At 43.9% G+C, this 19565-nt stretch overlaps 1 protein-coding gene across 1 annotated transcript in view; it reads right to left on the bottom strand.

The window, feature by feature from the left end:
• The window catches only part of CHD9 (chromodomain helicase DNA binding protein 9), a 2842495-nt gene that overhangs the window by 729699 nt on the left and 2093231 nt on the right, over positions 1 to 19565 (bottom strand). The window contains exons 25-27 of the mRNA XM_044082017.1: positions 3336 to 3439; positions 1787 to 1904; positions 1508 to 1565 (exon numbers count right to left, since the gene is read on the bottom strand). Of these exons, the coding sequence (XP_043937952.1) occupies positions 1508 to 1565; positions 1787 to 1904; positions 3336 to 3439 (280 nt within the window). The remainder of the gene's footprint in view (positions 1 to 1507; positions 1566 to 1786; positions 1905 to 3335; positions 3440 to 19565) is intronic.

The following is a 19565-nucleotide window of genomic DNA, read 5'->3' as shown; positions in this document are numbered from 1 at the left end:
GAGCTACAGTAACAAATGCATCACCACTCCTGCAGTAAAAGCCCAAATGTGAGTCTCTACCAGTAACTCATAAATCCCTAAACACTATTTTGTCACAGCAGACTCTGAGGCCATTTCCCTCTATACATTTACTTCATTTTTGGCAATGTAGAGCCCACTATGCTTATGGACTTGGTGAAAATGAAGACTGTATTAATACCAAGTGCTTACATAACACTCTTAAAGCCCATTTCTTACTCGAGTTACTGTCAGCACCATTCCTGAAACTTAGTTCCACTAACCAACTCCCAATGCCTTAACTTCATTACTACTTTTTTTTTTGCATCCATACATACACACACATTACATACATACATACACACACACACACACACACACACACATTACATACATATATACACACACACACATTACATATATATATACACACACACACACACACATATATATATATATATATATATATATATATATATATATATATACATATACACACACACACATACACACACACACAAACTGTTACTATTTATAGCTTGACTACTGTGATCTTCTGGATTACATTACAACCCCACTCCACCACCCCCACACTAAACTTCCTGAACTGCTATCAAGCAATATTTCTAGATGGGACACTTCACTGTATGGATTTTCTGATATCTTGGATGGATGACATTGAAACAGACGATTAGGACTAAGGTGTCAAAAAAGGGAACACTATATTACAAATGTAAGCCACCACTGAGTGGTGACTCACTAAAGTTATAGGTATCCCTACGAGAGGTGAGATGCATAGTCTTTATGCTCTGTATCATTGCAGGTCTGCATGGAGGGCATTAGAATTTTACCCTTTACTCTCCCCTTTACGCTAGTTGCTGCATTTTGCAAAGTCCTTAGCCTCCGTTGGGGGTTGTGCACTGAATGAGGTCTTATGGACAGGACATGCGACAGGTAACCGTTTCATCTTGACCTTTTCAGCCAATTCTTCTGAAAGCCCAGGCTAATTTCCCAAGCCAGGCTACTAGCATCAAAAATGAATGTCCTGTGTTTAACACTGGGCCAGCCATATCTGATAACCAGGTAAGTAAAATGGGACTTGATAATTGCTTTCCAGCAAACACCTGGTCCACCAATACAAAGCTAAACATAAAACATACCCAAACTCCCAAATGCCATAACTTCATAACAATGAATTTTCAAGATTTTCAGAGGTGGAAGGAAACCAGAAATCCCACACAGACACAAGAGTGAATCATAGACAATGTTGTTGTGAGGCAGAAACCTTAGCCACTAAATCAACACGGAACCTGTAAGTTCTCAAAGTCATGCTAAAAACAAATGATACCATACAAGCTACGAATACAACATTGACAAAAACAAATAAAAAAAAACTCGGCAACTAACTTGTAATGATGTTCTAACATCAATAAAAATACTCAGTAGGTTTTATAGCTCATTAAAAGAATGATTTTATTTTTCAAACAAAATATGCAACAATTGATAATACCTCAATATCATCTTTAAAGAATGCCGGGGCAGGCTTGTATTCTGGGTCTTCACCATCTCTGTCAAAATCCAATACAGGTGTGTTACAAGGGGAAAAACAACACATATTTATTGGCATTTGGTTACCATGCTTTAATTACTAAAAAAAATGGCAGCAATTACATTACTTGTTACAAAACATTCTACTGAATTATTAAAAATCAACGCCACATATAAAGATCACACTATTTATACATATCTGTATTATATGACTCATGTAAACTACTTTAAGTGCTCTTACCCATCTAGATACTCATTGGCTCTCTGCTCTGCAGCTACTGCTTTATCATCTGGCTTGCCCACTCTTTCCAAGAAGCACAGTGCTGGATCTCCACGGACGGTGTTATACTTCTCATACCCTACAAAACAAAAATGAAGGAAGGTCAGACCATTAACCAGGAACTGCTGAGTAAACCAGGCAAAACTGGGGGTTTTAAAATGTATGTCAGCTGCATATAAATATTTCATCAAAATGATTTTATGTGAAAATATCAGGATGCCCACAGTAATGCCAACGTGAAAAAAGTTGTACAATACAGTTAAGAGTCATTCTGATATCAGACACATTCACAGAAAATGCTAACCACTTTTCCCAAGATTTAGAAGAAATACTGCATTTATAATAATTACAAAATATGTAGTTCACCAAGATGTTATTAAATGCAGCTGATGCACTCATTGCAGCCTAATAATCTACAGTAAATCTGCCATGTGCTAGTATTCTCCTTGCTTGCATGATTTTTAAATATGCAGTTTACCAGCCATTTCAAATCATGTGCATTTCCAAGAGAAGCAGGAATGCCCATAATGATGCTTTCACACATGTAAGAGGGAAGCCTCTGCAGCCAGCAGCAGCACTGCCAAACTGAGGGCAAGCAAGCCTCTGCAGCAAACAGTTGCACTGCCAAACTGAGAGCAAGCAAGCCTCTGCAGCCAGCAGCAGTGCTGCCAAACTGAGGACAGGCAAGCCTCTGCAGCAAACAGCTACAATACATGAGTGCAGGCAAGCCTCTCCAGCCAGCAGCAGCACTGCCAAACTGAGGACAGGCAAGCCTCTGCAGCAAACAGCTACACTGCCAAACTGAGGGCAGGCAAGCCTCTGCAGCAAACAGCTACACTGCCAAACTGAGGGCAGGCAAGCCTCTGCAGCCAGCAGCAGTGCAGCCAAACTGAGGGCAGGCAAGCCTCTGCAGCCAGCAGCTGCACTACCAAACTGAGGGCAGGCAAGTCTCTGCAGCCAGCAGCTACACTACCAAACTGAGGGCAGGCAAGCCTCTGCAGCCAGTAGCTGCAATAGCAAATTAAGGGCAGGCATGCCTCTGCAGCCAGCAGCTGCGCTGCCAAATTAAGGACAGGTAAGTCTCTGTAGCTAGCAGCAGCAACGCTACTCTGAAGAGAGGGAATGATCTGCAGTTTCATGCAATGCTGTCACCTATACAAGAGGTAAGATTCTGTAGTTTGCTGCAATGTGGTCATCTGGATAAAGGAAAAAAAGAAAGCAGTGTTTTTTTGAAGCCCTCCTTACACAAATGTAAAGAACATACACACAAAACAGTGACACGCAACAGTCAGGAAATGATAAAAAAGGAACAGCAAAAGACTTGGACGAAGTCTGAAATACCATCTATTTGTATGGCTAACTAGAGCCTTGGAATACCTGCCGGGCTGCAAGAAATGCAATGCTCACATGGCAGACAACAATTATCATTTGCATTAACAAAAGGTCTTCATGAAGTTAAAAAAGAAAACAAGCATAATGGCAACAACAACAAGCAACTTCTTGTTCTTACCATGTTTGAACACCCCTATAAGGAGAGATTTGTCCATGTCTGCATCCCACCACCTTGCTGGAACGTCTGAGTGATCTGGTTCAGGGACCCAAATATCAATCTCACTTTTTGGGGGAGGACAGGAAAACAAGAAAAAATACTTTAAGAATTTACAGCACACAGTCACAGGCAAGCAGGCAACAAAATATTACTTTAAAATATTTGTGTGGATCACCTTCTTGAAATTGTTTCATAAACATTAAAAGAAAATGTTCACATTTATAAAAGATGACATTTTTCTTCTTTCATTAAACATAGATTAAGATACACACCAACAGTAAAGCTTTGAGAGTGCCACTTACAGTAAAATACACTCATGTGACTTGCACCATTGTACTGACCTTCTTTAGCTTGTCAGATTATGCTACAAGTCTTTCCTATGGAAATGTCACACAGAGTTAAGCTGGTGTAAAAGGAATGCTTCATCACATGCTCTACTGACAACTCCTAGTCTCATGAATTGCAATCACATAGGATAATATCCCCCAAACAGTGCAACACCACTCCACAGAGAATTAAAGCCCTGCATGAAACTCGGATAAATCTGGGAGCTGCAGTAACCAGTGGTGGTGGTGACAGTGAGTAATGACTGGTTGATGCTGGAAGAGGGAAGGCAATTATGCTAGAAGCAATGTCAGCACCTTCTCGTGAAAGGAAGGCATGGCATGCAGCACAACTGACAGGATAGTTTGGCAATAGCCCAAAGTGGTCACACTTGGCAGAGCCACAAGCATTAGCAATGACAGCAGAATACAGTGGCCCAGCCTCACAGTCACCAATGGAAGGGCTTACCCCTAAGCATACAAAAAGTACAGTTGTGTACACTTACCATAAATGTAGATGTTCAAGTGTATTCACTGTTGTAGTCATTACATTTGGGTTATCTGCTTGCAGGTAGCCCTCAGTTGGCCTGATTAACAAAGTCTTGGGTCCTGAGTTGGATGCGGTCTCATCTTCCATGACATCAGGTAGTCAGGGGTATAAATAGCATGCAGCCGATGCCATTACATCAGATTTTCTTGCCCTAGATGTCAGGTGCCCCCTTAATGGGAAGCAATTACATACAAGGTTACACCTCCAACAAAAAGAAAATACACCAAAAGCTTAAATACAGTAAAAAAAGAAGAAAGGTATAGCCAATAGAAGTCAAGGGGCTGGAGGGAGGGAAATCAGGACTGCAACAGTGAATACACTCGAACATCTACATTTATAGTAAGTGTACACAACTGTACTATGTTCTTCGTGTTTCACTGTTGCAGTCATTACATTTGGGTAGATTCCCAAAGCTAAGGAAGGGAGGAGGCAGTTAGAGAGTATTAGGACCAGCTATTAGACACTGCAAGACTGCAGTAGCAAAACCAGCTCTGGATTTAGAAAATAATTGGCAAGTGGTAATGCTTGGTGAAGGTATGTACAGAACTCCAGGTAGCAGCTTCTAGGATGTTCCTGGTAGGAACACCTCTGAGAAAGGTTATAGAAGTAGATGCATCCCTGGTGGAATACCCCTGCGGGGTAGGTTTTCCATGGTGCTTATAGCAGAAATTAATGCAATGGCCTATCCACTTAGAAATGGTTTGCTTTGAAATGGCCTTCCCCTCTGCCCCTGCAGCAAAGGCAACTAGCAGCTGTTCAGATTTCCTGAGAGGCTTAGTCCTGTCCAAGTAAAATCTAAGTTGTCTGTGCACATCCAAGGAGTGCAGTATTCGCTCCCCTTTGCTCTGTGGATTAGAAAAGAAGGTTTTATTTATTTATTTTATTATTTTATTTTATTTTACATTTGTTTACCGGGCTAGTTTAACTGGATACATGTCCATTTTCAGTAGAGGCCCGGGGAGATCAGCTCCAAGACAGAACAATGAAAAAAAAAAACATAACAAATAGGTAACATTAAACAAAAAATCATAATTACAATGCATATTAAAGGTTAACACAGTAAAATTCATCAGTGCTGAGTGCAGGCATTATATAGCATAGTGGTACACTATGTGGTGTTCATGAGGTAGATAGAACTGAGATCAAAAGGAAGGAATCAGTTTATGAGTAGAAAGGGTAGGTAGAGCAAAGTATGAAGAGACACATATCTAGTCAGGGTTAGTACAGGGGCATAACCAGTGTGTTCTGAGGAACACTTTCAATTTATTTTTGAAGAGTGATAGCGAGGGAAGTGAGGAAAGTTCATTAGGGAGGAGATTCCAGGCTTTTCCAACAGTATTAGAGAAGAGGTTGGCAAATGAATGGACTGATTAAGGGCCACACTGGATACCACCATGGGCATAAAGGAAGGATTGGTCCTGAGGGACACCCTGTCCGCATGAAAGATGATGAAAGGCTCCACTGCCATGAGGGCCTGTAATTCAGACAACCCTTTGTGCTGATGTTATGGCTAGAAGGAAGGCTGTTTTCTAAGAAAGGAATTTCAACTCTGCAGTTGCAGCTGGCTCAAAGGGAGGTAGAGTGAGCTTTTCCAATATAAAGTTAAGGTCCCAGGCTGGAGTAGGGGCTCTGAGTGGTCTTAAGTTTTTGGTCCCTCTGAGGAATTGCTTCAGCAGTGGATGAGAGAAGAGGGGCGGCTCTTTATTATAATGTGATGAAATGGCTGAGGCATGAATTTTAATGGAAGAGAAGGAAAGGCCCTTGTGAAACATCTCGTATTGAAGAATATGCGGTAAATTGGGCACTGTTGTGCCCATCTCCCCTGAGTTTGGATCCAGGAACAGAATCTTTTTCACTTTTCATCATAGGATTTTCTAGTACTAGGCCTCCTTGCCTCCAGAATGACATCCATCACTTGCTTACTGAGGGATGGTAATGAAGAACTCGGGTAATTAGCCAGGCTGCAAGGTTCAGGCTTTGAAGCTGGGGATGCAGAAACTGGCCCTCCTGCTGGGACAGCAGGGAAGAGGTCTGAGGCAGGTGCCATGGTTCCAGCAGTGACACACTGCGCAAGATGGGGTACAAGTGTTGGCGTGGCCAGTCTGGTGCAATGAGTATTGTCCTTGGTTTGTCCTGTTTGATCTTTAGTAGAACTTTGGCGAGGAGAGGCAGAGGGGCAAAGGCATAAACTGATAGGTTTTTCCAGGTGAAGGATAGGGCATCTACTTTCCAAGCTTGTCTGTGGGGCGTCCTTGTGCAGAATTTGTCCAACTGGTAGTTCTGAGGGGAGGCAAACAGGTCTATGTCTGGGCTCCCCTATTTGTTTCTCAAAATGTTGAATATCTTTGGTTTCATCCACTCGTGTGGGTCCATGACATTTCTGCTTAGGTCATCTGCCAGTGTATTCAGCTTGCCTGGCAGGAACTGAGCTTGTAGGTGCACTTGGTAGCTCAAGGCTGTGTTCCACAGAGCCATGGCAAGTCTGTATAGAGGGTATGAGTGGGTTCCCCCCTGCTTGTTTATGTACCACATAACAGTGGTGTTGTCCGTCTTTACCAATAATTGTCGTGGAAGAATGTGGTCCTTGAAGGCTGTCAGAGAATTCTGTACAGCTAACATTTCTTTTTGATTGACATGCAGGTGCATTTGACTCGGGTTCCATTTGCCCTGAATGCACTGCCCTGCCAAGTGAGCTCCCCCATGCACAGTCTGATGTGTCTGTTGTTAGGGTTTGGGTGGCAGGGGGTAGAGTGAATGGCAGTCCCTTGTTATGGTGGCAGGCCTTTGCCCACCAAAGGAACTCTGTCTTTATACAAGGAATTATAGGAATCATTGATTCTAGGTCCAGAGAATGTTGACACCATAGGCATTTTAGATACCATTATAGTTTCCTCATATGGAGTCTTGCATATGGAATTAGAATGCAAGAGGCCATGAACCCCAGGGCTTGCAGTACTTTCCTTGCAGACAGCTGGATCTTTGTTGACAGTAATTTGAAGGAGGCTGTCAAATAAACTTGTTTTTCTGGCGAGGCAGGCCACCTGGGAAGTTGTATTCAGGCTTGCTCCCGGTAATACAATTTGTTGGCAGGGTACTAAGTGTGATTTATTTTCGTTTATGGTGTACTCCAGTGAAGTTGGTAGTTTCTTTACAAATGCCAGATGATTTAATAATATGTCCTGGCCTTCTGTCTGAATTATACAATCGGCCAAGTATGGATATATTTGAATATTTCTTTGCCTGCAGAATGCAATGACTGGAGCTAGGCACTTTGCGAATACCTTGGGCGCAGTAGTGCACAGAACTGAAAGTGCATGTAGCCTGCTCTGAAGCATAGGTATTTTCTGCAAGATTCCCTTATTGGAATGTGCAGGTAAGCTTCCTTCAAATCCAATGTTGCCAACCAGGCATTTTTGCCTAGCATGGGAAGCAGCTGATGAAGAGTTAGCATTTTGAATTTTGGGATTACCAAAAAGGTGCTTAGGATAGACAGGTCCAGGATAGGACGCAAGGAATTGTCTTTTCTTGGTACCAGGAAAAGTCTTGAGTAAAAACCTTGCCCCCATTCCTCTTCTGGGACAGGCTGAATAGCCCTGGTACTTAGGAGAGAGAGATCCTGCTTTTGAGCCTTTGCCCACTGATTTGGGGGTAGGTCTGGCCAACCGTTTGGGGTTGGTAAGGAGTGGAAGTGGAATCTGTATCCTTGGGAAACTATATTTAAAACCAATTTGTCTTGGGTAATGAGTTCCCAGTTTTTTGCATGCAGGACGATCTTTCCCCCCTAAAGAAACAGTTAGTTGAGCAGGGCTTGGGAGGTTTAAGGTTAAGTCATTGTGACAGTTTACCATAGAGGGGTGTCTTACTACTTCCAGCTTTGGAAGTGGGAGCCCCCCACTGCTTAGGCCTGTGAGTACCTTGAGACTGAAGCCTGAGAGGTCTGCTGGTCCTGGGTTTGGACTGAGAAGGCCTGGAAGAGACAGGAAAGGACCAATTCTTAGAAGGCCAGTGCCTACTAAATCTGGGAGGCTGTATTTGCTGGAAATCTTTAACAGTTTGCATAGATTTAGCTTTTTCCTACCATCTTTTTAAGTACTTCTTCTGCTTTGTTGCCAAACAGGTGGTCATGGTTTAAGGGAGCATCCAGTAATTTAGCTTTAACATGGTCTGACAAAGTTTGCTCCTTAAGCCAAGTATGCCTTCTAAGTACAGACCCAGTGACAGCAGCCCTGCAAGATACCTCTAATGAATCAAAACCACATTGCAAAGTATGTTTACCAACTTGTTCAGCAGAATGCATTAAATCCTATAATTCTTTATTTTCAGCACAGTCAGGAATCAACATAATTTTCAGTTTAAGCAAGCCAATAACATGCTGCTGATACTCTAACATATGAAACTGGCAGTTTAAGGCCCTAATGGCCAAAGTAGCAGAAGTATATACCTTCTTACCACATCTGTCCAGGGTCCTGGAATCTCTATCAGAGGGGGTAGGGTTTTTGGCAGTAGTAGCCTTAATGCCTTTGTGTCCCTGTGAAATGGTCTCTGGGTCCGCAGTAAGATTCTTAAAGAGCAACTTGTGAGAGTCAGGCACTCTGTAATACCAGTCAGGTTTCCTGGGAGCCGGAGGTAAAGTGTCTGGGGCCAGGCTAGATTCTAAGAAGGCATCATCTACAATGTCCAGTATAGGAGGGATAGCTAAAGGCCTGTGTTGAGGTAGGAGTAAGAATTCCCTAAGCCTCTTTTTGGAGTCAGAGTAATCCTGGCTTTCCCAGCGGAAATGCTCCCTAAGTGTATGCAAAGTTTCACCAAAAGAGAATTCTTCTGGAGGGGAAGCAGAGGGAATGGTGTCTTCTGCATCAGAATCCTCATAGGTAGATAAGGGCAAATCCTGGGCATCAGAAGAAAAGTACAGTTTTGTACCTACCATAAATGTAGATGTTCGAGTGTATACACTGCTGCAGTCATTACACTTGGGTTATCCTGCCATCAGGCGATTCCCCAGTCGGCCTGAGTTCCAAAGTCTTGGTCCGGCATCGGTTGCTGTTGCCTCCTCCCTGACGTCAGTGCGACAGGGGTATATAAGATGCAGCCGACGCCATTTTCTTCAGTTTTTCTTGCCCCAGATGTCAGGTGCCCCTAAATAGGTAAGCAATGCCAACTGCTAATAAAACATACATAAGAAAAGCAAAAAACAACTTACAGCTACCAGCAAATACTCCCCATAGGTAGTAAGGGTAGAAGACATTGGTACGTACCACCCAGTAAGAGGGGAAGGAGGGAGGGTAACCTGGACTGCAGCAGTGTATACACTCGAAAATCTACATTTATGGTAGGTACAAAACTGTACTATGTTCGTGTTACACTGCTGCAGTCATTACACTTGGGTAGAATCCCAAAGCTGAGGAAGGGTGGCTGGTTCTATAAGGCATTAGGGGTGGCTATAAGGCCCTGCAGCACTGCAGTGGCGAAGCCAGCTCTGGATTTAGAGTATAGAGGCAGATGGTAATGCTTGGTGAAGATATGTGCAGAACTCCAAGTTGCTGCTTCCAAAATATCCTTGGTAGGTAGGTACTCCACTGAGGTAGGCAGTTGAAGTGGCTGTTGCCCTGGTGGAGTGAGATCTAATGCTGCTAGGAACAGGTTTTCCATGGTATGTGTAGCAGAAATGTATACAATGTCCTATCCATTTTGAAATAGTCTGTTTTGAAATGGCTTTTCCCTGTGCTCCTGCAGCATATGCTACCAATAATTGCTCAGATTTTCTGAAAGCTTTGGTTTTGTCCAAGTAGAAGCGTAACTGCCTGTGAATGTCCAAAGAGTGCAGTAGTCTCTCCCCTTTGTTCTATGGTTTAGGATAAAAAGTTGGCAGGTGAATAGTTTGGTTTAGAGCCACACTGGATACCACCTTTTCATAAAAGTAGGGTTAGTTCTTAAAGACGCCCTGTCCTGGTGGAAAATGAGGAAAGGTTCCACTGCCATTAGTGCCTGTAATTCTGAAACTCTTTGTGCTGATGTTATTGCCAGGAGCAGAGCAGTTTTCCAAGAGATATATTTTAATTCTGCTGTGTTGGCTGGCTGAAATGGAGGCAAAGTTAGCTTCTCCAAAACAAAGTTGAGGTCCCAAGTTGGAGTAGGTGCTCTATGGGGCGGTCTTATGTTTTTAGCCCTTCTGAGGTACTGTTTTAACAGGGGAGTAGAGAAAATTGGTGGATCCGTGTTGTAATGAACAGAGATGGCAGAGACGTGGATCTTGATGGATGAGAAGGAGAGTCCCTTGTCCAGCATCTCAGTTAAGTATTGTAGTATCTGAGGAATGTTTGGAACAAGAGGGTCAAGGTTGTGAACTTGGTTCCAGGCACAGAATCTCTTCCATTTATCTGAATAGGCTTTCCTGGTACTAGGCCTTCTGGCCTCCAGAATGACATCCATAACAGCTTTGGAGAGAGGCACTGCTTGTTTGACTAAGGAATCTTCCATGCAGCTAGGTTTAAGGTCTTTAGCTGGCTGTGTAGTATTTGTTTGTTGTGCTGAGTCAGCAGATGTGGGATTTGAGGCAAAATCCAGGGTGGTTTCTTGTGCTAAGCTCCTTAAGATTGGGTACCAGTGCTGGTGTGGCCAGTCTGGTGCAATCAGGATCATCTTTAGCTCTTCCTGCCTGGCTTTTATGAGTACCTTTGGCAGGAGAGGTAGTGGTGGGAAAGCGTATACTTGTAGGTTCTCCCAGCTGAAAGAGAGGGCATCCACTTTCCATGCTTGTGGATGGTAACTCCTTGTGCAGTATTTTTGTAGCTGGCAGTTTATTGGGGATGCAAATATATCTATGTCCGGGATCCACCATTTCTGTGCTATCATTCTGAATATTTGTGGATTCAACTCCCATTCGTGGGGATCCATGATGTTTCTGCTTAAGTCGTCTGCCAGTGTGTTTTTATCTCCTGGCAAGAATTGTGCTTGCAGATGAACTTGAAGGTTTATAGCTGTGTTCCACAAGGTCATAGCTTGTCTGCATAGGGGGTAGGAGTGAGTGCCCCCTTGCTTGTTTATGTACCACATAACTGTGGTGTTGTCGGTCTTTAGTAGTAGTTGCCCTGGATGCAGCAGGTCTTTGAAAGCTATAAGCACATTTTGTACATCTAGCATCTCTTTTTGATTGATGTGAAGATGCCTCTGTTCTGCAGGCCACTTGCCCTGAATACATTTTCCTGCCATGTGTGCTCCCCAGGCATAATCCGATGCATCTGTTGTCAGTGTTTGCCTGGCAGTGGGTTGTGTAAAAGGCCGTCCCTTGTTGAGGTGACAAGCTTGAGCCCACCATTGAAACTCCTGTTGAAGGCAAGGGATTAGTGGTATAACTGTTTCCAAACTTTGACATTGTTGAGACCGTACATTTTTTAGGTACCATTGTAGTTTCCTCATATGCAGTCTGGCATATGGAATTAGTAGTATGCAAGATGCCACGTAACCCAAGACCTGCAGAATTTTTCTTGCAGGGAGTTGGGTCTTCATTACCATCAATTGAAAGTATTGTCAGTTGTCCTTGTTTGCCTGGCGTGAGATAAGCCATCTGGGCCGTTGTGTTCAAGCTGGCACCCAGGAATATAATCTCTTGTGAGGGCACTAGTTTTGATTTCTTTTCGTTTACTGTGTACCCCAGGCAAGTAGAGCACACACTCCAACTTGGGACCTCAACTTTGTTTTGGAGAAGCTAACTTTGCCTCCATTTGAGCCAGCCAACACAGCAGAATTAAAATATATCTCTTGGAAAACTGCTCTGTTCCTGGCAATAACATCAGCACAAAGAGTTTCAGAATTACAAGCACTAATGGCAGTGGAACCTTTCCTCATTTTCCACCAGGACAGGGTGTCTTTAAGAACTAACCCTACTTTTATGAAAAGGTGGTATCCAGTGTGGCTTTACAAAATCCAGATGCTTTAGAAGAATGTCCTTGCACTCTGCTTGAATCAGGCAGTCGTCCAGGTACGGATAAATTTGAATTCCTTTCTGTCTGCAAAATGCAATTACTGGTGCCAGGCACTTAGTGAAGACCCTGGGTGCAGCAGATAAGCCAAAGGGCAGTGCAGAGAATTGGTAGTGCATTGAACCCGCTATGAATCTGAGGTACCTTCTGCAGTTTTGTCTGATAGGGACATGCAGGTATGCCTCTTTGAGGTCCAAAGACACAAGCCAAGCTTTCTTGCCCAGCATGGGCAGAAGCTGCTGTAATGTCAACATTTTGAATTTCGGAACATCCAGGTAAGTGTTTAGAGATGAAAGATCCAGAATGGGCCTCCAAGCTTTGTTCTTTCTGGGTACCAGAAAGAGTCTTAAAATCCTTGTCCTTGTTCCTGTGATGGTACCTTTTGAATAGCTCTCATAGCCATGAGTGCTGTAATTTGTTTTTGAGCCTCTGCCCATTGATTTGGTGGCAGGTTTGGCATTCCTTTTAACCTTGGCAGAGTGTGAAAGTGGAACCTGTAACCTTGAAATACAATGTTGAGAACCCATTTGTCTTTGGTGATCATTTGCCAATTGTGGTGGAAGAGTGCCAGTTTTCCTCCTAAGGGGGGTGCCAAGAATGATTTGTTTGGCAGCTGTAGTGGGAAGTCATTGGAGCTGTTTTTTATATGGTTGGGACCTGTCTTCCCCTTCTTTCTGGCCTGATGCAACCCATTGTCGAGGCCTGCAAGTACCTTGTGTTTGACCTCTAACTCTTGGACGTCTGTATCTTCCCCTTTGAGGTCTGTCTGTAATTGGAAAGGACCAGTTCTTAGTTGGCCAGTTTCTGATAAATCTAGGAGGCTGAACCTGTAAGAAATCCTTCACCATTTGCATAGATTTTGCCTTATCCTCCATTTTCTTTAATACCTCTTCTGCCTTAACTCCAAACACATCCTGCTGTAAAGGTGCATCCAATAATTTTGCTTTAACATGATCTGGTAACGTATGTTCTTTTAACCAAGCATGTCTTCTAAAGACAGAGCCTGTAACTGGTGCTCTGCAGGAGGACTCTAGAGAATCAAAACCACACTGCAAAGTATGCTTTCCCACTTGTTCAGCTACATGCAATAAATCCTGCATTTCTTTAAAATTAGGAGGATCTGAGTCTGGAAGCATTTTTTGTTTTAACTGAGACAGTAAAAATTGCTGATATGTTAGCATGTGAAACTGGCAATTTAAGGCTCTCATTGCTAAAGTTGCAGATGTTTATACTTTCTTTTCCCATCTGTCTAATGCTCTGGAGTCTCTGTCAAAGGGGACTGGATTCTTGGCTGATGAGGCCTTAACTCCTTTGGGTCCCTGAGAAATAGTTTCTGGGTCAGCTACAGGGCTTTTATACAAAAATTTATGTGAGTCAGGGACTCTGTAGTATCTGTCAGGTTTAACAGGAGCTGGAGGTAAGGAATCAGGATTTAAGCTTGATTCAGTATACACATCATCCACAATATCTAACACTGGCGGAATAGCAAGGGGTCTGTGTTGAGGTAATAAAAGAAGTCTCTGAGCCTTTTCTTGGATTCTGAATAATCCTGGCCTTCCCAGTGGAAATGCTCCCTCATGGTATGTAGGGTTTCCCCAAAGGAGTAGTCCTCAGGCGGTGAGGCTGATGGAATAGATTCCTCAGCATCAGAATCCTCATAAGGGGGGTAAGGAGTATCCTAGGCTTGAGGATGAATCAGAAGAGATGGACACCTGGTCGGATGAGTCATAGTCTGCATCCCGTCTAGGCCTTTTATCATGAGGGGGATGGGACCCCCTAATCAGAGTGATTAGATCTTCGGCCATTTTGAGCATTTGTTTCTTAGGCATGGAGGCCTGCCCTGGAGAATGCTGTATTTGTTTCTTTGACTTTAAAGAAGGCTTAGACTTAGCTGTGGGTTTAATGCTTAACTGAGTAGGTCTGAAGACACCCTCCGTAGCTGTGGGTTGCTCAGCTACTCCGGATCCCTCTGAAAGGTTAGTCTCGGTAGGCTGAAGAACTTGTGTGTCCGAAGGCCCAGCCATCTCCACGTGGGAGTCAGAAGCAGCTTGAGGTTCTACAGAAGTGGTCGTCAGGGGCTGCATAGGCACCTCGCTGAAAACCGGAGAACCGGCGACTGGCCTAGGAGAGACTTCGTAGTCAATTTTGGGGGTCGGAAACTATCCTTGTCTTTGCGCTTTTTGTGTATTCCGGTCGTGGAAGTTCTGACGGCATGGTATAATTGAATTTTCAACCAAAATAATGTCGGGCAAAATCAAACAGATGTTTAATAGTGCGCTTGTTAAACCTAGCACAAAACCGACAACCAGTGACATCGTGGTCAGGGCCTAGGCATGGGATACAATAGGAATGGAAATCCTTATGAGGTATTTGCTTCCCACAAGAAATACAGTTATTAACTTTTACTGACATCAGTCTGAGGCAAGAAAAAGTTTCCCCAACAGGGTACTTAGCTTTGTAGAAGACTTCGGCTCTGGATTCGGAATGAAAATCTCAGCAGACCCCCGACCGGCACTTGCGAACTGCTTTTGCTTCGGGCACCGCGCGGCAAGAAAGACTGAAGAAAATGGCGTCGGCTGCATCTTATATACCCCTGTCGTACTGACGTCAGGGAGGAGGCGACAGCAACCGACGCCGGACCAAGACTTTGGAACTCAGGCCGACTGGAGAACCGTCTGAAGGCAGGATAACCCAAGTGTAATGACTGCAGCAGTGTAACACGATGAACATCAGAAATTTCAGAACCCTTATCAGAAGAATCAGAAGAAAAATCAGTTCTAGGTCTCTTAGAGGAAGAAGGGTGGCTTCCCCTGATTAGAGTAATAAGGTATTCAGCCATTCTTATCATTTGTTTTTTAGGCATAGTGGCCTGACCATGGACTCTGGGCGTCAGTTTTCTAGGTGTGGACCGAGTTTTAGGCCTTGAAGAAGAAGATGGCGTCGGTTTAATATGCAAGTCAGTAGGCCTGAATACACTCTCAGAAGCCGGTGTGTGCACAGCGGCTCCGGACCCATCCAAGATAGAGACATGCGCATGTTCCATAGTTGTAGAAGCATTCCGGACTCCGAATGGGTCTCAGTAGAGGCCTGTGAACCTGAAGTAGTGGGTATCAGGGGATGTGAAAGCGCCTCACTGAGTACCAGCGAACTGGCGACTAGCTTAACAGAAGCGTCTTCGGCAGCTTTGGACCTATGCGGTCTGTCTCTGTCTTTATCTTTGCATTTTTTTGGAATGTCGGTAGTCGGGTGGCTTACCGAAGCCATTTCTGGATAACTGAACACAGTACCAAAATAGTTAGATGCGAAAATGAACCGACGACGAATAGTTTGAGGATTGAATAAAGCACAAAACCAACAATGAGGGACGTTGTGGTGTAGGCCTAAGCAAGGAATGCAGTACGAATGAAAATCTTTATGAGGTATTTGCTTTCCACAAGTAATACACTTGTTAACTTTTACTGACATTGGTTTAGAGCAAGAAAAAGGAGCCCCAACGGGGTACTTAACTTTGTTGAAGACTTTGGATCTGAAACTAGAAAAAGTACAGTTGTGTACCTACCATAAATGTAGATGTTCGAGTGCATTCACTGTTGCAGTCATTGCAATTGGTTTATCCTGCTGGCAGACTACCCGCAATCGGCCTGAGTTCCAAAGTCTTGGTCCGGCGTCGGTTGCTGTCACTTCTTCCCTGACGTCAGTGCACCAGGGGTATAAAAGATGCAGCCGACGTCATTTTCTTCAATTTTTCTTGCCCCAGATGTCAGGCGCCCCAAAACTGGTAGGCTAATTTATGCCAATAAGCATGCATGCACATAAAACAACTTTTCCTTAATCTACAAGCAAATACACCACATAGGTTGTATAGGATAGAGAAGTACAGACAAACCCCAGCAAAGAAAAGGGGGGCATGGAGGGAGAGTAACCTGGACTGCAACAGTGAATACACTCGAACATCTACATTTATGGTAGGTACACAACTGTACTATGTTCATCGTGTTTCACTGTTGCAGTCATTACAATTGGGTTGAATCCCAAAGCTGAGGTTGGGAGGCTGGAGCTAAATAGGATTAGGAGAGGCTATAATGCCCTGCAGAACTGCAGTGACAAAGCCTGCCCTGGATTTACAGTAGAGAGGTAAGTGATAGTGCTTTGTAAAGGTATGCACTGAAAACCAGGTTGCAGCCTCTAAGATGTCTTTGGTTGGTACTCCTCTGAGAAAGGCTGCTGAAGTGGCTGCTGCTCTGGTCGAGTGTGGCCTAATGTCCTTAGGCACGGATTTACCATGCTGTGAATAGCAGTAACGAATGCAATGGCCTATCCACTTTGAAATAGTCTGTTTAGAGATAGGCTTTCCTTGTGGCTGTGCAGTATCTGACTGTCTTGTTGGGTCAATAAGTGAGGCATTTGAGGTAATGTCCAGGCTGGGCCGTGAGACAAGCTCTTTAGGACTGGGTACCAGTGCTGGCGGGGCCAGTCGGGGGCAATCAGTATCATTTTTGGTTTCTCTTGTCTGACCTTGAGGAGTACTTTGGGGAGGAGAGGCAGAGGAGGAAAGGCATATACTGTTAGATTTTTCCAACAGAAAGAAAGTGCATCCACTTTCCATGCTTGCTTGTGAAAAGTCCTTGTGCAGAATCTTTGTGGTTGGTAGCTGTGAGGGGAGGCAAATAGGTCTATGTCCGGACATCCCCAGGTCCTTGTTATCATGCTGAAGACTTGTGGATCCAATTTCCACTCGTGGGAATCCATGAGGTTTCTGCTTAGTTTGTCTGCCAGAGTATTTTTCCTTCCTGGCAGGAATTGTGCTTGCAGATGTACTTGGTAAGTCAATGCTGTGTGCCACAAGTTCATGGCTAGCCTGCATAGAGGGTAGGAATGTGTGCCTCCCTGCTTGTTTATGTACCACATGACAGTAGTATTGTCCATCCTTAGTAGTTGTCCTGGTTGAAGTTGATCCTTGAAGGCTGTTAGGCCATTCTGAACAGCTAGCATCTCTTTTTGATTGATATGTAGATGCATTTGACTTGCGGGCCATGTGCCCTGAATACATTTTCCTGCCATATGGGCCCCCCCCAGGCGTAATCTGATGCATCTGTTGTCAAAGTTTGCCTGCTGTGGCTAAGGTGAATGACTGTCCCGTGTTGTGGTGACAGGCTTTTGCCCACCATCAAAACTCCTGTTGCAGGCAGGGAATGAGGGTAATTACTGTTCCCAGGCTGTGGCAATGTTGAGTCCAAACACTTTTTAGATACCATTGAAGTTTCCTCATATGCAGTCTTGCATATGGAATTAGCAGAATGCAGGATGCCATAAAACCCAAGGCCTGCAGAATTTCTCTTGCAGATAACTGGGTCTTTGTTGCCAACAGTTTGAAATAAGTAGTCAGTTGTCTGTGTTTGCCTGGCGTGAGATAAGCCATCTGGGCAGTTGTATTTAAGCTTGCACCCAGGAATATTATCTCTTGAGAGGGTACGAGTTTTGATTTCTTTTCGTTTACTGTGTACCCTAGACTTGTCAGTAATATTTTTACAAATGCTAGATGCTGTAGTAGAGTGTCCTTGTTCTCCACTTGAATAAGGCAGTCGTCCAAGTAAGGATATATTTGTATTCCTCTTTGTCTGCAAAATGCAATTACTAGTGCCAGGCACTTTGTGAAGAACCTGGGCGCAGTAGATAAGCCAAAGGGCAGTGCAGAGAATTGGTAGTGGATTGAGCCAGCTTTGAATCTGAGGTATCTTCTGCACGTTTGTCTGATTGGGACATGCAGGTATGCCTCTTTTAGATCTAAAGTCACAAGCCAAGCCTTCTTGCCCAACATGGGCAGAAGCTGCTGTAGAGCCAACATCTTGAATTTTGGAATATCCAGATATGTGTTTAGAGTAGATAGGTCCAGTATAGGTCTTCAGGCTTTGTCTTTTCTGGGTACCAAGAACAGTCTTGAATAGAATCCTTGACCCTGCTCTTGTCTTGGTACTTGTTGAATGGCCCTCATGTCCATGAGGGATGAAACTTGTTTTTGTGCCTCTGCCCACTGATTTTGTGGCAGATCTGGCATACCGTTTTGTCTTGGCAGGGTGTGAAAGTGGAACCTGTAGCCTATTTAGAACCCATTTGTCCTGGGTGATCATGTGCCAATTTTGTGAAAAAAGTGCTAATTTTCCTCCAAAAGGGGCTGCCAAAAGATAAGTGCTTGGTGCTGGAAGTGGGAAGTCATTGAGACTGTTTTCTATATGGCTGTGATTTTTCCTCCCCGCTTTTGGAGGTAGAAGCACCCCATTGTTTAGGCCTGTATGAGACTTGGGGCTGTGATCTGCCTCTGGGGCGTCTGTATCTGCCCCTTTGTGGTCTATCTGACACTGGAAAGGACCAATTTTTTGTAGGCCAATTTCTGCTAAATCTGGGAGGCTGTACCTGCAAGAAATCCTTGACTGTTTGCATAGATTTAGCTTTGTCCTCCATTTTCTTCAACACCTCTTCTGCTTTAGCACCAAACAAAATATCATGCTGTAAAGGAGCATTAAATAGTTTTGCTTTAACATGATCCGGCAAATTCTGTTCTTTTAACCAAGCATGCCTCCTAATGACAGAACCTGTAACAGCGGCCCAGCAGGAGATCTCAAGAGAATAAAAACCACATTGCAGAGTATGCTTTCCAACTTGTTCAGCTGCATGCAGTAAATCCTGCATTTCTTTATTGTCTGCACATTCTGTACTTGCTGGCATTTTCTGTTTAAGCAAAGACATAAGATATTATTGATACTTAAGCATATGAAATTGGCAATTTAAGGCTCTTACAGCCAAGGTAGCAGAGGTATAAATCTTTTAGCCCCATCTGTCTAGGGCTCTAGAATCCCTATCAGAGGGGATAGGGATTTTTGCAGTAGAAGCCTTGACCCCTTTGGGACCCTGAGAGATGGTTTCAGGGACTGCTGCAGGGTTCTTATGGAGAAATTTATGCGAGTCAGGAGCCCTGTAGTATCTGTCTGGCTTAACCGGAGCTGGTGGTGAAGAGTCTGGAGAAAAACTGGACTCTGAAAATACATAGTCTACAATGTCTAAAACAGGTGGAAAAGCCAGGGGCCTGTGCTGGGGCAATAAAAGGAAATCTCTGAGTCTTTTCTTGGATTCTGAGTAGTCTTGGCTCTCCCAGTGAAAAGGCTCCCTCATAGTATGCAGTGTTTCCCCAAAAGAATAATCCTCAGGAGGAGAGGCTAAAGGAATAGATTCTTCAGCATCAGAATCCTCATAGGGAGGAATAGAGTAATGCTGTTCAGAGGAGGAATCACAGGAAATGGAAACCTGGTCTGAAGATTCGTATTCTAACTCTTGCCTACGCCTT

This window comes from Protopterus annectens, chromosome 8.part1 (genome assembly GCF_019279795.1).
Source record: "Protopterus annectens isolate FY-2018-M chromosome 8.part1, PAN1.0, whole genome shotgun sequence".
In the NCBI taxonomy this organism is placed as follows: domain Eukaryota; kingdom Metazoa; phylum Chordata; order Ceratodontiformes; family Protopteridae; genus Protopterus; species Protopterus annectens.
The sequence above is the reverse complement of the archived record's forward strand: the minus strand, read 5'-3'. Positions and strand labels throughout refer to the sequence as shown.